Source organism: Frieseomelitta varia, unplaced genomic scaffold (genome assembly GCF_011392965.1).
Source record: "Frieseomelitta varia isolate USP_RPSP 00005682 unplaced genomic scaffold, Fvar_1.2 scaffold_182, whole genome shotgun sequence".
Classification (NCBI taxonomy): Eukaryota; Metazoa; Arthropoda; class Insecta; order Hymenoptera; family Apidae; genus Frieseomelitta; species Frieseomelitta varia.
Genome location: NW_025109550.1, coordinates 1,395,582 through 1,416,275, shown reverse-complemented (window position 1 = coordinate 1,416,275; position 20,694 = coordinate 1,395,582). Strand labels below are relative to the sequence as shown.

General features: G+C 43.2%; 1 protein-coding gene across 3 annotated transcripts in view; it reads left to right on the top strand.

Moving 5' to 3' along the window:
* LOC122538896 (paired box protein Pax-6) overlaps nucleotides 1-20,181 on the top strand; it is a 58,092-nt gene extending 37,911 nt beyond the window's left edge. For 2 of the 3 annotated variants that reach the window (XM_043673389.1, XM_043673387.1), the window contains 5 exons: nucleotides 1,348-1,512; nucleotides 3,505-3,587; nucleotides 11,410-11,636; nucleotides 14,018-14,274; nucleotides 18,981-20,181. In XM_043673389.1, coding sequence (XP_043529324.1) covers nucleotides 1,348-1,512; nucleotides 3,505-3,587; nucleotides 11,410-11,636; nucleotides 14,018-14,274; nucleotides 18,981-19,069 — 821 coding nt within the window. In that variant the 3' untranslated portion in view covers nucleotides 19,070-20,181. The remainder of the gene's footprint in view (nucleotides 1-1,347; nucleotides 1,513-3,504; nucleotides 3,588-11,409; nucleotides 11,637-14,017; nucleotides 14,275-18,980) is intronic. The other variant, XM_043673388.1, reaches the window with a different exon arrangement.
* Nucleotides 20,182-20,694: the final 513 nt, after the last annotated feature.

The window sequence follows — 20,694 nt, the reverse complement described above, 5'->3', positions numbered from 1 at the left end:
GAAGTATAATTCATCTTTACTATTTACTACGTAGGTTCGTCAAGAACGAGAAAATGATTCGAATAATCATTTTTTATACAGTGGTTTCGCACTCGATATTAACCCTCTCGCAAATCGAGTTTTTCGACGAGGTTTCCTCGAGCCATTGTAATAAAAATAAAATCCAACGCGAAGTTGTTATTTCGAAATAAAAATTTTTTATGTGTATAGTAATACTTGAACAAAAAGTAACATGAAATGATGTGAAACATTTATTTAACACTAAAGGTATTTTTATATAATAGATTCAGGTCTATATTCAGGTTGCGCGAGATAGTTTTATATATACATTTATATAATAATTATGACAATTTGTAAGAGTGATAACTACAACAGGATGATCAATAACGTTCATTAAATGTTCGAAAGATTTCTCGCATAGGATTTAATTTTTGAAACGACATCTTCATTGGAGAGTGTGCCGAGTTTGAATTGAATTCGCAATAACGTGAATCTTGTTTGCCAGAATAACGTGAATACGATCTGCGAATTAACTTATCCAGTTCAAAAAGGTATGAATATAATCTGTCAAAAGGATTAATTCAGCGTGGAAAACCCATAACGCTATTTAAGATAAACGAACTTGCAACTCACTCGAAAACTGTTCACGACCGAATTACAAAGACAAAACTATGCAAATTACTTTCCGTTCCGTTTAGATCTGTGCTCATTAAGATCTATCTGTATAATGCAACGTACTCCTGAAGTTTGACACCAACTCTCTGAAACGGCCTGTACACGCACGTAGTGGTAGCAACGCGATCACTATGATCGAGCAAGAAGACGAGGCGGACGTCTTTGCTCCCTCTAGCCCCTTTCCGCCTCACTTTCTGTCTCGTTCTTGGCTCTTGGCCCTGGTTGACTGTCTCCAGGAATCCCGAGAACGTTAGTCCGCGTCGTTCGTCGCGAAATCACTGGAATGATACTGGGACGGGTCCTTAATTGGATCGTTCTCCTCGAGGCAAGCGGCGGAAAGTTCGAACCCGAAACCTCTCCTCCCTTTTTCCTCTCCTGAATTTTCTTCTCCTCGCGCGAGCAGCAGCAGCAGCAGCCACTCGCCTCTCGCTAAATTAGCCAGGTCCAGCGGGAAGAAGAAAGTTTTAGAATGTGAGGGAAAGTTGCTCTTTCGTTTAGGGTTGGATTTTTTTCGGGATTGAAATTCGATGAAGCTCGATTTGTGGATTCACGACTCGAGCCTTGGACCCGGTGAATATTTTTCTATGTCACGTGCAAAAGCAATGGCTTTATGTTGTTTCAACTCGTGATCACGTGAAACTTTCAAAAGAATTGCCTCGTGTGTTTTTCCAGATACGGGTTCTTTGTTGTCGCATCAACAGGAAACGACGTCGGATGGGAACTCGGAGCACAACTCGTCCGGCGACGAGGACTCGCAGGTTCGATTGAGGCTAAAACGGAAGTTGCAACGCAATCGAACGTCTTTCTCCAACGAACAGATCGACAGCCTCGAGAAAGGTTAGTGTCTCATTGTCTCGAGAACGTACGAAGCATCTTTTGAATCTTTTCGGTGATGCTTGAATGATTCTAAAAATTGTTTAACACGTTAAGTGCCGTGTCGGTCATTGGTGACCAACGAAGCAAATTTAGTACACGTATATAATAATAAAAATTGAGAAATTTTGAGATTACAACAAAAAGAATAGTAGCTGAATATTATTGCTTTTATTGATATTTATTGTATAAACGGTATACGGTATAACAATGTAATAATAATTTTAATGGGTTTTATTGAAACAATTTGGACAAAAATGTGGTTTTCCTTTGCACTCATCGCAGAATATTCCAACGTGCTAAATTTGGAAATAATGAATTTTTTTATAACGAAAAAAGCTCAAGATTCTATTTTATCCGAAATTTGTGCTTGAATATATTCAAGAAAATCTGTTAACATTTACTATATCAAATACGATTCTTTTTTAAAAATATATCGTTTAAACACAAGGTTTTTTTTTTGCAAAGCAGTATACATTATTAAATTCATCGTTAAAAAAAACACTAATTTCGTCAATGTACACAAAACCGATATCTTCAATAGTTTCCGAGATATTTGACAAAATATGTTTCGCACCCCCAACTTTGAGGGTAGTTTTTATCTCTTCAACATCGACCTTATCTTTCCGATAAAAAAAGATACGAGTCGAATATTTTTTTTAAAAACTACATTCGTTCCAAATTCCATCGAAATCGGTTTACTAATATTTTTACAAAATTTTTTGACTTGGAATACTGAGATGTAATCGTACTGTGAATCTTGCGTTTCGCTTATCGCGAAATTGCATCGAACAGAAAGGTAAACAAAATACGCACGGCACTTGACGTCTTAACTATAATATAAAGGTAAAAGTCATTAAATGTTATTTCTCACGAAAAAAACATCGCGTCTGTAAAAATTTAGTAAAAAGGAAAGAAAATTACGAGCGGAATTACTCGAAAGAAGAATGCTTCGACATATTTCTGTGAAAATTTATCCTTGTTAATTTCAAAATCGATTCGTCGTACGCACGTACATACGGTGGTATCGGTGACGCGTAATACGAACCGCGCCAAACGAATCTTTGGAAAATAAATGAATCCCGGGACACGTAAGCGTAAATTTTGCTAATCCCCCGTGAAAGTAGAAAATTCGTAATTCGTACTTGCCCGTATCGAGCCGGGTGAGCGAGGGAGCTCATGGTGGCCCCATTAAGGGTTTGAAAACAGCCCACCTATACAGCTACCGTTTCCCGTTTTAATCATTGAAAATCCAGGTACAATTACCGGCGCGGGAAAAAGAGAAGACAATCAAAAAACAGCGCGCATCTCCTCCCCGGGTCGCGTGTTTCCACGTTAACAAACACACGCGGCCATCCACTCGACGAAAGCTCCATTTTCGTTCAGCCGGTAATAACGATATAAACGTCGAATGATCGCGCGCGCGCGCTCTCTCCCGGAGGAAGAGAAGGAGGAAGGAGGGCTCTGTATATTCCCGTCCGTTTCGCGGCGATGCATGCATATTCAGAGACGGTCGGAGGTAAATTACTGCTTTCCTCGAATATATCGGGGGGGAGGCTTTCCTCTCTCTTGGTTGGCGCGCTCAGCAGGAGCAGCACGACTGCTTTAATTGGATCCGCGGCCATTCAAGTCGCGCTCTCGCGTTCGAGTATCGTCGATAATTATCCTTTTAATCTTGTCTCGCGGTGAATCGAAATTATGCGCGATTAATATAAAATTGTACCGGTGCCGTACTGCGTCGTGTCGTCACTCGCCCCAGTACAAACAAATATCGTAAATACGTGTCGGATGTACGTGTGTATATCTTTTTAAGTTGTGTACACGGTGCAGGCCCACACACATGCGCACGCATAGTATAGAGATATATAGATAGTAGTAGAGCGCGAAAAGCGTCAGCTATATCCAACCGAGGCACGTTTAATAACGAGCACTTGTTGCAAACTGGTTTCGTTTTAGAATTCGAGCGGACACATTACCCGGACGTGTTTGCACGGGAGCGTCTCGCTGAGAAGATTGGATTGCCTGAGGCACGTATCCAGGTGAGTGTGAATGTGCGAATGCGGCGTGTGCTTTTCCTCTTTCTCGTTCGCTCCACCCACCGCCTTTCTCACCTTTTCATTCATTCTTTCTTTCTTTCTTTCTTTCTTTTCGTTCCCCCTCTCCTCCTTTTTTTTTTCTTTTTCTTTTTCAGTTTCCTACCATTTTCTTCGTCACGTGTGCCGCAACGTTCCTTTTCTCGTTCCTTTTCTCGATTAATTTCTCCCTTTTGCCCCGGTCGTGTCTGTCTTCCCTCCACTGTCCATCCTCCTCCGTCGCTGCACCAGTGCTAGAGGAAGTTAGACGACTGTCTTGCCGCACTCTTACGTAGCCAGCCGTAAAACACGGACGAGAGCAGAGAGAGAAGGGCGGCTGTTAAGTGCGACGACGCCCTTTCATTAAGCGCTTGAAACGCGTGGCCACCGACGCGCGGGGACGTTAAAACACCTCGCTCGAGGACGAATCTGCGAGACCACCCCGGTGGGATTTCGCCTTTATACCTGTCTCTTCTTCTCAGCCTCTTCAGCGTCTTCACGCGTCTTCGCGCGTCTTCACGCCACTCGAGCCACGTTTCTTGCGTCTTCACCGCCGCGCCCCTGTATTGGGTTTCCGAAAATATTCGACCGGCAACTTCTCGCGCTTGAAAGTGTGGAGAGTAGGTAAAATGGAGCGTCATTCTTGATTTCTAAGAGTAATTCGTGAATATGCGATTCGAGGGGATCGTCGTTTTTAACCCCTCGGTTACCGTTGGCGCCTATAAACGCTCAACTTGTAATACTTCGGTCTCGAAATGAAAATGTGGGGTACACATACTCTCGAAATGAAAAGGCGTGGTAATAAATTAATCGCGGAAAGATACGAATATTTCGTGTGTAGAAAACACAACGGAAGAAGGAAGATTGCATTACGAATGCAAGAAATTTGATGTAGGATTATGCATTGCTCCACGTTTCGGATTGCACTATACCCGACTGGATTAGACCTTACTTACTCTGAGATAAAGTTGCCGTATACTGTAATTTTTATTAGGTGTATCGTGAAATAAACTTACTGTGAGATAAAGTTACTGTATACTGTAATTTTTAGTAACAATTCAATACAAAATACGAACAAATAGTGTTTCTGATTATTTCAATATATCTTTCTCAAAAATTGTCACTGACGAGAAATAATTTCATCGTTCTCAGTATATAGGTTCGCATCTGATTCAAAGTCTATCGTAGCAAAGGAGTTGTGCTTCATAATTTACCTCCGTAACATTACCTGTTACTACAAAAATTCATTTACCCCGTAAAATGAAACGAACGATTCGAAATCTCTGCTTTACTCACCCGAGGAAAGTGAGGCAACGTTCTTTTTTTGCAATTGGCATACGTATCGAGATGTGAATCGCGTAACGTGCACAAGAGTGCAAAATACAGAAACAGAAACAGGGAGAGAGAGAGAGAGAGAGAGAGAGAGAGAGAGAGAGAGAGTGCATGGTAATTAATTAATATAACATCGTTGCTCGAGTCATGGGGTGACGCACGGTTATACGAGCTAATATGTACGCAGCCTTATCGAACATTGTTTGGCCGCGCGGTGCCTCTGGCTCGGCCTGTGTTCGACCCTCTTGCTATCCGGCCGGCCTCTCCCTCACCTGGCCCGACGATAGGGGGTGGTGAAGTGGCCGGCGGGCTTTCGCGTCGGTGGTAGTAACCGGGCGCTGAGCGTTATGTGGACGTACAAACAGTGCAAGACCATGTTGACGCATGTTTTCAAGCCTCGTTGGCTGGTATTGATCTTGCTAAGTGCAGGAAACCGGGAGTGCCGGTGCGAGAGGCAAAGGCAGAGAGAGAGAGAGAGAGAGAGAGAGAGATACATAGGGAGGGAAGAAAGAGTGGAGAAACAGAGAGAAGAAGTGAGTGGAGAAAGAGAAGAAAGAGATAGAAAGAAATGGTAGATGGAGAGAAGAAAAGAGAAAGAAGAGGAGAAAGAGGGCGAAAGGAGAGTGTAAAGGGAAGAAGGATTGAACGAGCGGCGTGTGCGGGCCTGTGAAACGTTGTGTTGGATGGACGGATAAAACGAGGAGGATAACGAGAGGAGGTAGTATAAAGAGAGAGAGAGAGAGCAACGTGCAGAGGAGAGAAAGCAAAGGCAATGGCAGAAGCAAAAGCAAAAGCAAAAGCGTCGCGACGGAGGCAGGACATGGTGGACTCGTCGACACGGCCGTGTGCCACGGGCTACGAAACGCCACGCGATGTATATCCCGAGCAAGCCGTGAGGGATCCAGCACAGACGGCCTAAGAGGGTTCGAACGCAACCATGGCAACGTCGCGTCCCCAGGGAGGTTGCCCTCTGATTGGTTGTTCCTCGCTTTTCCACCTATACCTTGGATACTCGCACGAGTTTCGCCACGCCGTGCCGCGCCACGCCGCGCCGCGCCGCGCCGCGCCGCGTCGCGCGATACCGCCGCCACTGCCCGATTATCATCTATGGCGGTGGCCAGAGACCGGCGAATCCCTCCGTGTGACGCCGCGATGGCCGATGTTCCTCGATCGCTCCAATCAACCTTGCCATCTTTGTCTTTTTCAGGAGAAACCCAACGCGCTTGAATCTCTTTAACCTCTCGGTCGAGAAGAATCTTTGTGAAGTGGACGCTTGTAGGTAGTACACACACACACACACACACACGCGGAATTTTTAGTTTGCGCGGTCCGCTATGTTTCGACGAGATCGAAAAGTCGAGAGCTGCTCTTGTGAGACGTTGCGCGATTGGAATTATTCTTGCACGTGGAAGATATTTTTTGTTTTTCAAAAAGAGGTTGCGGACTATATTTTCTTCTTTCTTTCAGTCCATCGAAATTCTACGACACACACACACACACTCTCTCTCTCTCTCTCTCTCTCTCTCTCTCTCTCTCTCTTTTTCTCTCTGTTCCTGAAACGTACAGTTCTGAAAACTTTCCTCAAGTTAGTTCGAAGGACCTCTCGATAGAAATATCCTTTCTTGCAATTGATCAAGAAAATGATTCGAGTCGGGTTCCGAGAGTTTCTTTAGTCGACTTCTTCAAAAACTAAAAGTAACTTTTCAAAATTTTCGTCTCGAGAGTCATCGAGTGTTTTGTAGAAGTGAAACTTTTTTTCTTTTGAGTCAGTCGATAATTTCCTGCCAAATCAGTGCAAAATTGGTTTCCTCTCAGGTCGATTTTCTAAAATTTTCAAACTCCGAAAATTTCTCTCGAGAAACATTTTGCTCTCACGATCAGTCGAAGGTTCAGACATTTAGACACTCTCGATGGTTATTCTGCTTCAAAAAATATTCTACAAACTATCACCGAAATTTTGTATTACGAGGAATCTCCTTTAAAGTGTCTTAGAAAAATATCAACGACACACTCTTTTAAACAAATACACGCAAGTTTCATCCATTTAGCCACATCTATTAAAAAAAAAGAAAAAGTCAGAAAAATTTGAAGAAAAAAGTAAAACGTAAAAAGTTGTTAATACTCATCCTGTTGCCGCGCATCCTAAGTACCACATTTTCAAAAGCATCGTGCGTATATTATGATGCGCGCGTCAAGAAACCGGTAAACAAGTTTCACGGAACGATCTTAAAATTCGTGTGCGCGACGCCATCTTCTAAACATTGCCAATCAAAGTAGAAGGTCTGCCGCGAGGGACGGGAACGATGTACCCGGTTCGTGGAATTCCGAATGGATCGATTCAAACGAGTTTTCGGGACGCGGTAGGACGAGTTTACGAGGAACGACGGTATTGGGCGAAAGGAGTTCGCTGCGGGCGAATGGGTGGATATTTGCCGGTGGCCCGCTAGAACACGATTTGCCACGTCGCTGCCGCCGCGAAATTTATTTCATTTTTTTTTTATTTTTTTTTTTAATTCTTCCTTTTGCTCCCTATCCCCCTCGCCGCCGTCCCTTTTTATTTCGTTCAATTGAAAGTCGCCGCCGCTGCCGCCGCCGGGTGTGCAGGATCACGTTTTTCGCGACGAGCAAAATGAATTTTGAATTTTCTCTCACCCCCTCCCGCCTATTGAAATAATACGGGCAGCAAAGAATCGTGAAATATTTCGCTGCCCCTTTCAGATGGAATCGCGAGATTTTAATCGCTTAACGTAGTAAAAAAAGTTCGCATCGTTCCTCTCTTTCGCTCATTATCATGTAAATACTCGAATTTACATTGGAAGGTATTTACATTAGAAGATGAACATAACCAACGTATGTACGTGTTTAACGCAGACGTCGAGTTACTATCAAAAAGGAGTCAAATCGACACATTTCTTTTCAACACAGCAACCGGAAGCAAATTTTTGAAAAATTCCCCTTCACGAACCACTGAATCACAAATTCCTCTCCCTCTTTCTCTGTTTCGCGTTTATTTTGTTTTTCACCAATGGCTCGAATGAATACGTACAAATTAGCGTCAGAATCGGGGATTGGCGCGAGGAGGTGGTAGGGGGGGGGGGGGTTAAAACGCGAATCGAGGGGGCCGCGGGGGGGGAGGGGGGGGGAAAAATAATAATACCGCCCCCTCGCCGGGGGTCTGGCTTATTGTTAACGTCCTCGGTGGGCGCATGGTAATTGAGAAAGTTGCGCTCATTGTTGGCAATCGAATTTTTATATCGTTATTCTCATTATCGCGCGAATGTTTAAGCGGCTGTTGGCGAACGGGGAACAGCCGACGTAGCAATTGTCGGCTATTAATAAAAGCGCCGCGGCTCTCAATTGGTAGCGGAGAGAAGAGAAAGAACCACGAGTTCGTTGCGTTTTATATATTTATATATATATATATATATATTGTGCATATATATATTTTTTTTCTCTTTGCAAATGAGCCGAGCAATCGAGCCGTTTCATAATTCAACAATTCCGGCCGTACTTCCATTTTTTTCTCTCACTTTTATCCACTTTTTTATCTCACTTTTATTTTCTCTCTCTCTCTCTCTCTCTCTATATATATATATATATATATATATATATATATATATATATATTCTTCCCTTCTTTCCTTTCTTTTTTTTTTTTTCTTTCGGTTTTCTGTTTCTTGTTTCACTTCACTCTATTTATCCACTTGGTTTCCCCATTTGTCCGCTATGAACGCGATCGCGCAGAGTAAATATTATTTGTATATATTTCCTCTGCACGCGAAGGAATGACGAGAGGGATTTTCGAAAGAGAAAAATTACGACGTAATCCGGGCCCGCGGTGTGTGTTTGCGCCACCCAGTGCGGTTAGCGTGCTCGGGGAGGGTGGCAAGGAGGGAAATCGACATATCGTAGGGAAAAGGGAATCCTCTTATCGCGACGAGGTATCTTCGAAATCGGGGAGATCCGTGGAAGCGCGACAAAGAACTTAAGCTCCGATTTGTTGCTCCAGATTACCGGTTATTATGGCCATCTTGTTCGACGCTCGCGCGCGAGAGATCCCTGCTGCGAGATATCGTCATTGGCGATTTAGATGATAAAGTAGTATCTTAGAAACCGAAATTGTCTGTGTAGCAGCGGTTCCAAAGTTTATGTTTTTATTTTTCTTTTTTTTTTTTTTTTCTTTGCGAATGTGTCTATTTTGTATGTGCAAAATATATTATATTATTATTGTTAATATACATTATTATGTTATTATTATTATTAATATTATTATTATTATATAATATTAAGAGTACAGTATATTATAATATAATATATTAAGAGTAGTATATTATAATATAATAACATATGGTATATTATAAGAAATGTTTTTTTTTTAATTTAATAAAAATTAAATTGCCATCTAGCGACAGTAATTTAAAAAAAAGTAATTCAAATAAAATGAAATAAAATTTTGTAGAATATCAGAAATTACTTGTGGTATTATTTACATTTTTCTTAACAGGTATAGAAACTAGAGTAAAAAATAACAGTGGTCAATCTTGGGGATTTCGATACGATTATCGACAATCCTCTAGGTTTATTTATTATACTATTATTTCTCTCCATGTTTTATTCCTTTCCGTAATTTCCAAGATCATTTTTCACACCTTGCCCTCTGTTCTGTTGTGCAAGTGACAAACACAGTATGAAGTTTAATAATCCGCAGAGAGAGAGAGAGAGAGAGGGAGGGAAAGGTTGAAGAGAGAGAGAGAGGTACGTTGTGTGGGTTAGGAACGATTGTTGGATGTCAGTAAGTGTGTATGGTTAACCGCCTGTTGATAATTAAGGGCTGAACTTTGCTCGATTGGCCCCCGAGTCTCTTCGGCAATGTTTCCTCGCACTTTCTCGAATAGCGCAGCTTATTAACCATGCGGCTTGTCTCGGGTTTCTGTACTGTCTTGAAATAACACATTCAGTTAAACGCGTAATATTTGCAAAGAAATTTACACCTCCCCGCTGTCGCGAACCTTTTGATCATTCATTAAATTTTCAATTTTGAACATTACAGAGGTAACTACGCGCGATTTCATAATTCACGGACACAAGGAAACGCAATGACAGAATTTGAATTTTGAAAGCGGCCTCGAATATCTCGTAGAACGTTTCGAGTTCGATTAAGCGGAAAGAGTTTTTTTTTTTTTTTTCCCTCCTCTAGTGAGTCTACATCGAATTAATTTATATCACTGTAACGTTAAAACGTACTGTTGAGAGGTTCGATTTGTTCAAATTCGACGCAATTGTTCTCTCGAAACCAGTACAGAAATGGCAAAATAGTAGCAACAGGATATTCTAAATATTCACGGAAATATTAGAAATTAACGCGCAATTAACGTTAGAATTATCGTCATTAGGTCCATTTTTGGAGGATTTTTAATCTCTTGCGCTCTGGAATAACGTGTCACGCACGTCGAGAATTTTTTGTCTCAAAATTGCAATATTCTCTCAGTTCTAAGTATATATTTAAGTATAACCCAGGCAAAACGAATAATAAATTTATTATTACTTCTCAATAATTTCCACCCAGTGATATCGTACCGCCGAGTTCAGAAAGAAAGCGGCGAATTATTGTATACGGCTTGGTCACTCGTTATGGTCAGTTGCGCAATCAGTTGCCAGCGCAACGTGGTCAACGCAGGAGGGGAACAGTTGAATATTGAATGTTAAGGTTAAGGCTTGCTAAGTATCGTTCAAATTTCTAATGTTCTTCGTGGCGTAGTTACACCCAAAAGTCAGTACCGAAAAAAAAAAAAAAAAAGAAAGAAAGAAAGAAACGCGTTAGATAGCTCGTAAGGGAAAGGAAACATCGCGAGGGGAAACGACGCGAGGCAACGAGATATAACGTACGAGCACGGTGGTCGCGCAGGCGTGTACGCCGCTGAGAATACAGAGAGTAACTCAATTTCCCATCCGACAACTGCTCAATCGCAATTAACAAACTGCAGGAGAGTCTCGTGCAAACTCGGCTGCGTGAGAGTTTTCCGAGGGGTGGTGGTCGGGTTGGGGAAAAAGTATCTAGACTTCACGGCTGCCGGATGGCTGGACGAGGAGAATAGGTCGGGGAGAAAGAACGCGCAGAGAGACAGAGAGAGAGAGAGAGAGAGTGAGTGGGCGGCGGGAAGAGGCGAGGAACGAACGAGAAAACAGTGAGAGAGTGCGTGATGATGGAACGATAAAGAAAAAAGGGAGAGAGGGGGGGGGGGAGAGGTGGAAGAGAAGCATGAATGGTTGTGGAGGGATGAAAAAACAAGGCTGAAGAACGGGGAGGAGTAGAAGAAGAGTGGGGAGAAAGTAGTAGAATGCGAGGATGTGGAGACGATGGTGGATGCGAGGATGAATAGGTGCGGATAATGCGAACACATCTCGCGCGGAGTGACGCCCTTATCGTGACAAAAGCACCGTCATTGCGTCGGTTGCAGGTGTGGTTCAGTAATCGCAGAGCGAAGTGGCGTCGAGAGGAGAAATTACGGAACCAAAGGAGAGCAGCCGTCGATCAGGTAGTCGGCGGTGGCAGCAGCGGGGGCGGCAGCAGCACCGCGCCCCCGGCCGCGACCCCCGCCACCCCACGGTTGCCCTTAAACGCCGGATTCAACGCCATGTACTCGTCGATACCGCAGCCGATCGCTACCATGCCTGACACTTACAGGTAATCATTCTGTCACCCTCTCCTTTCCCTTTTGTTTTTCCTGTTTCGCCAACCGTCTACTACGATCTACGCGCGTGCACACGTTGCATGTACGTGTACCTACACGCGGGAACCTCGTGTACGATCGAGTTTGCGTCGAGCTCTCTCTCGTCGAGCTTCAATACCGTGAAATTTCGTTCGTTGCCGGTGAAAGGATTACAAGTGGAACGATCTCGCGGGGTTAACGAGTTGAATTTTCGGAGTCAAGGAGATTGATAGTTCTCCTCGCCAAACATTTCCCAACTGTGTATCAGAGATTTTCGTACTATTAGTTTATATCTATCGTGTCGTGGCAATTTAGTTTTCAATTGTCTGTTCGTTTATCTGGAAAGAGTTTTTTTTTTTATTCGCGAGAATGTTCCGGAGAGCAAAATCGAGGAGTTTTTAATTAGAATGTTTAATCGTTTGTCCGAACGTAATTTGCTACGTTTTTTTCTCTTTTTTCTTTTTTTTTTCTTTTTTCTAAGTGCTCGCGGTGTATAAAAGCGCGCTTTCATTATTCGGAAGAATTTTTGAAACGTTCTTTCCTTTCTTCTTTCTTTCTTTTTTCTTTCGGCAACTTTTGGTTCGTTTGTTTACGCTTTATTATATAAATCGCAGTGGATAGATTAACAAAGGTTGCGGCAATTGTAAACCGTTGTTCAAAGATTTGGCAATTGAGCTTAACCGGAGTGTTGCTGCATCGTTACAGAGATTACAGATATCGGAAACGAGTGGAGTTTAAATTTTCCAAACCATTCTCAAACACGACCGTGTATATTTTTCGCGCTCGACGTTTCGCGATTCATCGAAAATCGCGCGTGTTTAAATAAACGTTTGACCTTGTCAAAAATTTAATCCCGCGAAAAATATATCTTCGAATGAATATGTTATTCCCAGAGAGGCAAGAGTATATCATAATTCAGGCGCCGGTCGACTCTTTGATACCGAATATTCGTCGAAAAACGGATTAAATTGTGCAAAAATCAAATTCGAGTTACTGCATTGTACGTTCATCAAATTACCGCGACAAATATCGTGCACCGTGTGAAATTCATATACGCTCGTTACATGAAAACGTTGTCAAAAATTTTCGGTAATTTAATGATCCGCTCGATTTAACGTAATCGAACGAAGGTAGACGAATGAAGGAAAGAACTTTTGAAAAAATTTGCAAAAAAGAAATCGATCCTTTTTACGAAAAGTGCAGTGCACCCAAGTAGTTTATTAACAATTGGATCGGAAATTCTGTTTACATCCACGCGGGTTTTGGAAGTACAAGAATCTAAATTAACCGTTCTAGTTTAGTCCAAGGACGATTTAAAAAATCGTGTTGGATAGTGTCACGCGACGCGATAAAATGCTCCTCGATGTAACTACGAGAAATGCCAAGCAACGAAATTAAAAGTAAATAAAATAAAAACTGCCTGTTTATGCAATTTAGAAAACAACTAAAGTAAGGGACTCTCCAGGGGTGAATCAGAAACTCAATTCCTAATGAAATTTCTTTTACTATTTTACTATTTTTAATATTTTTTCCAATTTTTTTTTTCACGGCTTAAAGTACCACGTTTGAACTTAAATTTAATTAAATATTAACAAACTCGGTTTCTCCTATATTTTGATGTTTTGTTAACCTCTTGCGCAATGAAATGACGTGCCACGCAAGTCGGGAATTTTTTGTCCCAATATTGCAATATTTCCTCAGTTCTAAGTATATTTAAGTAAAACAAAATAGGCAAAGCAAATAATAAATTTATTACTTCTCAATCATCTCTATTCAGTGATATACCGACGAGATCAAAAAGAAAGCGACAAATTATTGTATACGGTTCACTCGTTACGGTCCGCAATCAGTTGCCAGCGCAACGTGGTTAACCTCTTGCACGTTCTAGAATTTTTTTCATCCAAAATTGCAATAGTTTCTCAATTTTAAGTATATTTAAGTAAAACAAAATAGGCAAAGCAAATAATTTAATTAAATTTATTATTTCTCAGTAATTTCTATCCAGTGATATTATACGAGTTGTTGTATACGATTTGGTCACTCGTCATGGTCTACGTGGATAAAAAAGAATACGTGGGGGGAAAGGAAAACTTGAGCATCGCGACCAAACGCTACGGCACTGTTCGACACGAGATCTGAACAAGGCGATCGCGGTGTTGGAGCGTGTTTAGTCGTGTCCTCTCGGCAACGTTCCGAAATTCGCGGAGTAAACGCGCGCGAATCCAGCAACGTGTGACGAACGTGACCCCCCTCCGGGGTTCCATCGACTGGAAACGACGTTTCGACAAATTGGACGGCGGCGGTGTGACGGTGGTTATTCCGATCTGACGCGGATGTGTCGGTTGTGTGTTGGCAGCTCGATGTCTAGCAGCTTGGGCGGGTCAATGGGTGGAAGCTGTCTTCAGCAGCGCGCCGAGGGATATCCGGCGTACGTGTTCCACGAGCCTCTTCACTCCCTGACGCAGTCTTACTCCCACGCACACAGCACTGCTGCGCACTCGCAACCCCATCGCGGTATACCGACCTCTCATGGTGGAACCCCCACTACGCCAGGAGGACAGCCTGCAGGACCAGGTGGTGCACCCTACCAGCCAACGACCTCGACCGCTACTGGTGAGTTTCCGCTTTAAAGGATTGTTTGTTTGTTCTCTGTTCAATCTTCAAGGCCGTGTCCTCCTCCAAGCCGCGCGTGTATCCGTTTTCGTCGTCTCCACGTCGATGACGCGGCGCGGCGTCTAAACGCTGATCGAGGTGCGCAGGGCTACTTCGATGTTAGGCTATTCCTTGTCTGAGTTATGCATCACCTCGAAACGATCGTTCGTTCGAATGAAAGTAGATCGTGTGAACGAACCGTGCATTTATAAATGGTGTCCATAAAGTCTCTTTACAATTTCAAACATTTATTACAAAGGCAAAAGTGGAAAGACAGATAAGTGAAAGTTATTACGCGATGAGACGTATATGTTTAAGTTCCTTTTTTTTTTTTTTTGCTTCATTCAATACACCTTTATATGGGCACCATTAGTTGTACGAAGCACATCAAGACGGTACTCGATTTCTTACACGATCAATGTTTTCCTCAGATGTTCTTGGTCGTCCACTCCTCCCTTTATCGAACACTGTCCCTGTCTCCATAAATTTCTTGTGCCATGCACGAATTGATGGACGTGACGGTCTTCCATAGTCTTTCTGAAGTTTCGCCGAGTCTGCAGATCCGATTTGGTTTCAATAAACCATGATACACACTGTGACTTCTCTTGAGGAGTAGCCATGCTAGGTAAGGGATTCATTTAACAGTATCTTATTCATCAACAGGGCACTTGAAATTCAATGTGATAAAAACCTTGATAACCACCGAGTACATAGAACAAATCTGATGAAGATATCTCATCAATTGCTTTTGTAATAAATTTTTGAAATTGTAAAGAGACTATGGACACGTATATGGGGTTGTGTAAAGATATCGCGTATCGAACAATTGATGAGAGTATGCTACAGCGAACATGACAAGAAATCGAATTCACCGTCTTGATGTGCTTCGTGCAACTAATGGTGCCCATATAGAGGTGTATTAAATGAGACAAGAAAGACTTAAATATATACGTCTCATTTTGTAATAATTTCCACTTATATCTTTTCATTTGACTTTGTAATAAATTTTTGAAATTGTAAAAGAACTTTGTGGACACTCTGTATATTTATTTTGTTGTTGGTCACTTGTCGAGTTTGTTGAGCTGTTGTTAACGTATAACATAGTGAATGCTCTACCCGTGGTACGATATGGGAAATTGAATAATTTTTAGAAAACAATTTCTCGTGCAAATTTATGGGCGTGTGTGCGAACGATGATGTAGTTTGAAAGATTTTTTTTCTTATAAAATATATACATTCTCTCGTCGATAATTTCAGTGTGAAGAGTAAGTTGGGATGAAAATTTTGCGTATTTTTCTTCATTGATTTGCACGCTGTTCAAGATAGATGGACAAAGATAAGGATTGCTTGATGACTTACTATGTGACAAATATATCTTACTGTAGTATCCGTACAGATAGACTTTAGTTTGGTCAATCAAGATAGATGAACTGAATTTTCTTAATTAAGAATGTCAATAGCCGAGTACGCAGATATTGCTCGACTATTCATTCCACCAAAAATTCCCCACGCCACGCCAAAAATTTGACAAATATATCTTACTGTAGTATCCGTACAGATAGACCTTGTTTAGTCAATCAAGATAGACAAATTGAATTTTCTTGATTAAGAATGTCAATAGCCGAGTACGCAAGTATTGCTCGACAGGTATTCATTCCACCAAAAATTCCTCACGCCACGCCAAGAATTTTCCACTCGCGAAATGGAAGATTTGAAGATCGCTGCTCGTGTTCGTTTCGTTCAAACTTCTCGGGTGTCTGATGGCGGATGAAACGGAAGTGGCGAGCCGCCAGCCAGCGAGTGCAGCTTCCCGGGTGGGGAGCGGAAAATTACGATTCGCGTCGCGTGCTCGCGACACTCGACGCGTGTCGTTTGCGGTATACACCGGTTCGCGCAGAGAAACGTGCTCTCATTGCTGCACCATTCAAAGTACCGCTTGATTACGCACACTCGAGAATTCCGTACGCGCGACGAAAAAGGATAAAAGCGTCTTCTTCGCGTCTCTAGTTACCGACACGCGAGTGGAAAACACGTTTAAATGGGCGCGAAGAATGTTCGTTCCGCCGGAAAATGTTCAAATAAATTTTTGCACGCCTTCGCGCGAACAAGTTTTTTTTTACGTGTAATTCGACCAGTAAGCTTTTACGATAGTACAGGTAATGTTTCTTGTCTTATCATCATTCGCCACGTCATCAACGGAGAGAATACTCCAGGAGACTAGACTGAACTTTTGGAATAAATCAACTCGAGTTCCCTCGACAGAGTACGAGCAAATCCGTTTAGCCAAAGTCAATGGCAAACAGAACCACTTTTAGCCTCTGAGAAATCTTCCGAGATAGACCGGGAAACCTGTCCCTGTCCGAGATCGATCACCACCGGAGCGGTTCTTACGCGCCGGGAGATAAAACGAAGTCGAAAGAAAATGCATGGGATTATCCAGGGACCTTCTTACAGTTCAGACTGTACTTGTCGACAGTGACGTCAACAAGATGGACTCGAACTTAACCCCCCAAAAAAAAAAAAAAATTACACGCTAATCATAGCCGTCATTTTCATCCCCGAGCTAGCATTTCCGTCCCAAACATTACCGCTTGCTATAGAACTCTTTGGCCGTTCGTCCGCGGAATTGTTGAAAGGATTTTAAAACAAATCTCGCACGGGGCGCCAGCGGGCAGAATCGAAGACCCGGGGATAGGTACGTTCGGCTTCCCAAACCATCCCCAACGGTTCCGTCCAACAACGAACGGGGTGCCTGCTGAATTTTCCATTTTCCCTCCGATTCTCACTTTCCCTCCCGTCGCCCTCTCTTTCCCTTCGATTTCTTTCTTCTTCGACTTTACCACTACCACCAACCGCCCCTCTTCTCACCCCCCCTCCCTCCTCCTCCCCCCTGTTCTTTCTCGTTTAACGAAAACTGTGCGCGCGGAGGTGGTTGTTCGACCCTTCTAGCGGTTCCCTCTCTGTCCGTGTCTCTCTAGCTTTCTTGCTCGTTCCCCTTGAACCAGTGGCTTTCTCTCTCTCCTTCTCTACCCTCTTTCTGGTTGACGGTCGTCTCTATCTCTCTCTTTCGTTCTCTCTCGCGTTCTCTCTCGACGGCTCTTGCTCTGTTCGGGGTATATATACAGGGGGGAGAGGGCGAACAGAGGATGTGGATGGGTTGGGTCTCGCCTCGGCTGGGCGAGCGCTCAATAACGTGCGAACCCAAAGGGGAGGAAATACGCGGGGGTGCGCGGCGTACCTACAGGAATGAAGTGGAACGCCGTAGAATGGTGGAATACTGCGGAACACGCGCCGGCATTCCTCTTGTCTTCTTGCCCCCGACCCGCCGGATTCTTCTTCTCTCTTCTTCTCCCTTCATCGCCCTTCCCCCTTTTTCTATCCCGTCTCTCTTCCCTTCTTTCTATCTGCCCCTGTTCTCCGGCTCCTGTTTCCCACTCCCTCCCCCCGCTTTGCCGTGTCGCGAACAGCAGGTTTCCCTGCGTTACTCGTTTTCTCTCGCTTCTTACGTGCGGAACGAGCCGCAACTTATCCATCATAATCGTTTTACGTGCATGAGCGCGGGCAACTTTCACCGCGTGCTTCCTCTCTCTCTCTCTATCTCTCTCTCTCTCTCTCTCTCTCTCTCTCTCTCTCTCTCTCTGTGTTTCTCGCTTTCGTTAACTTTGTTGCTTCGATGTCCCGTTGCTAAGCATCCAGATCCCCGCGGTGCCTCTCGACGTGTCGCTTTCGACACGATTCGCCGAATGGAATGAGTATCGAACTCCAGGTTCGTTTCATAGGTGTCGGTGAACAGGAGCGTCACTGTGGGATGATTGGTTGTTAAAAGTAGTAGAGTCACCGCAGTCGGGATGATCAACTCCTGCAAGCTGAAAGAGAATGTTCGATAAAGTGCGATGGAACGTGCTGCTCGTCGAGATTACGCGTATTTGTACTAACGTAGAGATAAAATATATATGTTTGTTTAATAACAGTGATTAGTTAGTGATAAAACGTCAGGCAATTAGATAAGACGCACAGATTAACCACGTTGCGCTGGTAAACTGATTGCGGACCATAACGAGTGACCCAAACCGTATACAGTAATTCATCGCTCTTTTTGAACTCGTCGGTATGATATCACCGGGATAGATAATTATTGAGAAGTAATGATAAATTTGTTACTTGTTTTTCCCCGATTTATACTTAAAATATACACGAAACTGAGAAAATATTGCAATTTTGGGACAAAAAATTCTGCGTGGCACGCGCAAGAGGCTAAGGAACACAGATTTTACAACTCAAATAAACTCTCATTTTTTTTACCAAACTCTCTCGACGCTTTCTCACGACTCGCATCGACACCATTTTCAAAAAGAAAAACCTCCGACGCCAGCGTCGCGCTTCTCGCACCACATTTCATACTTCTTTTCTTTCCATGCATTCCTACGATCGGCAAACATTACAGGCCATTTGTATATTCAATTAAATGCAAATGAAAATGATAAATAACTACAGATTGCGTAATCTACGATACATAAATAATCGCATTGATCGCGTGAGGAAATTTCGCAAAATTTCCCGCGGCAGGGCAGGACACAGAATCGCAGGACGACAAACTGTCCGACGGGGACAAGCACAGAACTTCGAGAGTTTCAGTGACGAAGCAAACGAACGATCGTGTGTTGCAGGTGTGATATCGGCTGGCGTCTCGGTGCCGGTGCAGATCCCGTCTCAAACACCAGACCTGACCGGTAACTATTGGCCGAGGCTCCAGTGATCCCAGCTCTTCGGGTTCCCGCCCGCGAGCTTGCTCGTCGGCCAGGAGAGCCCGCCGCCACCGACAGCCACCCCTGGTGCAGTGTCCCGGCCGCTGCTAGCTTCCCTCGGGATACCGACGCAGCCGACCCAGCATCAGCCTTCCAACACGCCGGCTACCACTCCCGTGCACACCTCCGACACCAGTGAGTGAACTAACCGATCAATCTCTCCGAACGCTCTCTTATAGAGATGGTCGCGCGCGCGCGAGATACTCGATCACGCGATACGATGCGACACGATGCGATGCGATGCGATGAGATGAGATGAGATGAGATGAGATGGTTCGTTGTGCCGTACGACGAATCGTCGACCTCGATCACTGCGTTCACCGCGATCGCGCCATGATGGCGCGCCGCGATACACCAACGAGATATTTAGCAGATCGTTGATCATCGTCGATTTACGACACACGTATGTAGAATCCGGACTTTTCAAGTTCAGCTGATCAACGGTGTTCCTGATACACGTACGTATCAGAGATTTAGATAACACGAGCGTGTTTTCGTTCATGTGTAATACACAGGGTGGGCCGGAATTCGTAGTACAACCGAGCAGGGGATGATTCTACGTCAAAAAAATAAGAAAGAAATTTGGTGTAACATTTTTCTATCTGGGGCTCTGTTTTCGAGAAAATCGACTTTAAAGTTGAGATTCATGTTTGAGTTTCTGCGCAATCAATTTGCCTTTGTTTTTAGAAGATGTAACCTTAGCCTGCTATAAGGAGTATGATTTTCCAACATGACTGAACACGTCGCCACATTACACGAGGAAGGTTAAACATTTTTTCAATCAAACGTATTCGTGTTGAATCGGCCGTGACGATAAGGTACGTTGGCAACCAAGGTCTCCGAATCTCACGTCTATAGAGTTTTCTTTTACAAGTTTATAAAGACAACATTTCAAATATTACACTTTTTGAAGCGAAAGATTATGGAGAAATTCGTGAAATTAAAGACCGATATCAACTTACATTCTGTTCAGATAACCATGTCACAGATGAAAAAAGTTATACCAAATTTTTTTCTTATTTTCTGACGTAGAATCACCCCATGCTCGGTTGTACTACGAATTCCGGCCCACCCTGTATATAAAATTGCATATATGCATATAAATAATGTTTATATATACATATATATATATATGTAATTGTGTATTATATATATAAAATTGTTTGTTTTGTGGATTAATCGATTGTTCACCGATTTTTTTTATTGTCCATTGGCTGCTTTACCATCGGAAAATGTTTGGGCACAAATGTTTCACATATAGAAATTATTTTTCGCATTAACGAGTTCAGTTCTTCGACAGTTCTCAGATACAAAAGTACCTCGGCGTGATTCTAGCACGTCGAGAGAGAGAATTGAAACGAAACATCCGACTCGGTTGTATCCTTTTGCTTTCTCAAGGGAAGAGAAGTTGTACGAACGGAATCAGGTAACCAGTTAAGAGACCAGCGCAACAGGAGGAGTCGAGAAAGGGAATAAAAGGTTAACGAGTCCGCTTTAATTCGATTAATTACTCGTTGGGAACGTGCCAAATCTCGACAACTAGCGAACACCGCTGATCGCTACTTTGGGTCGTCGA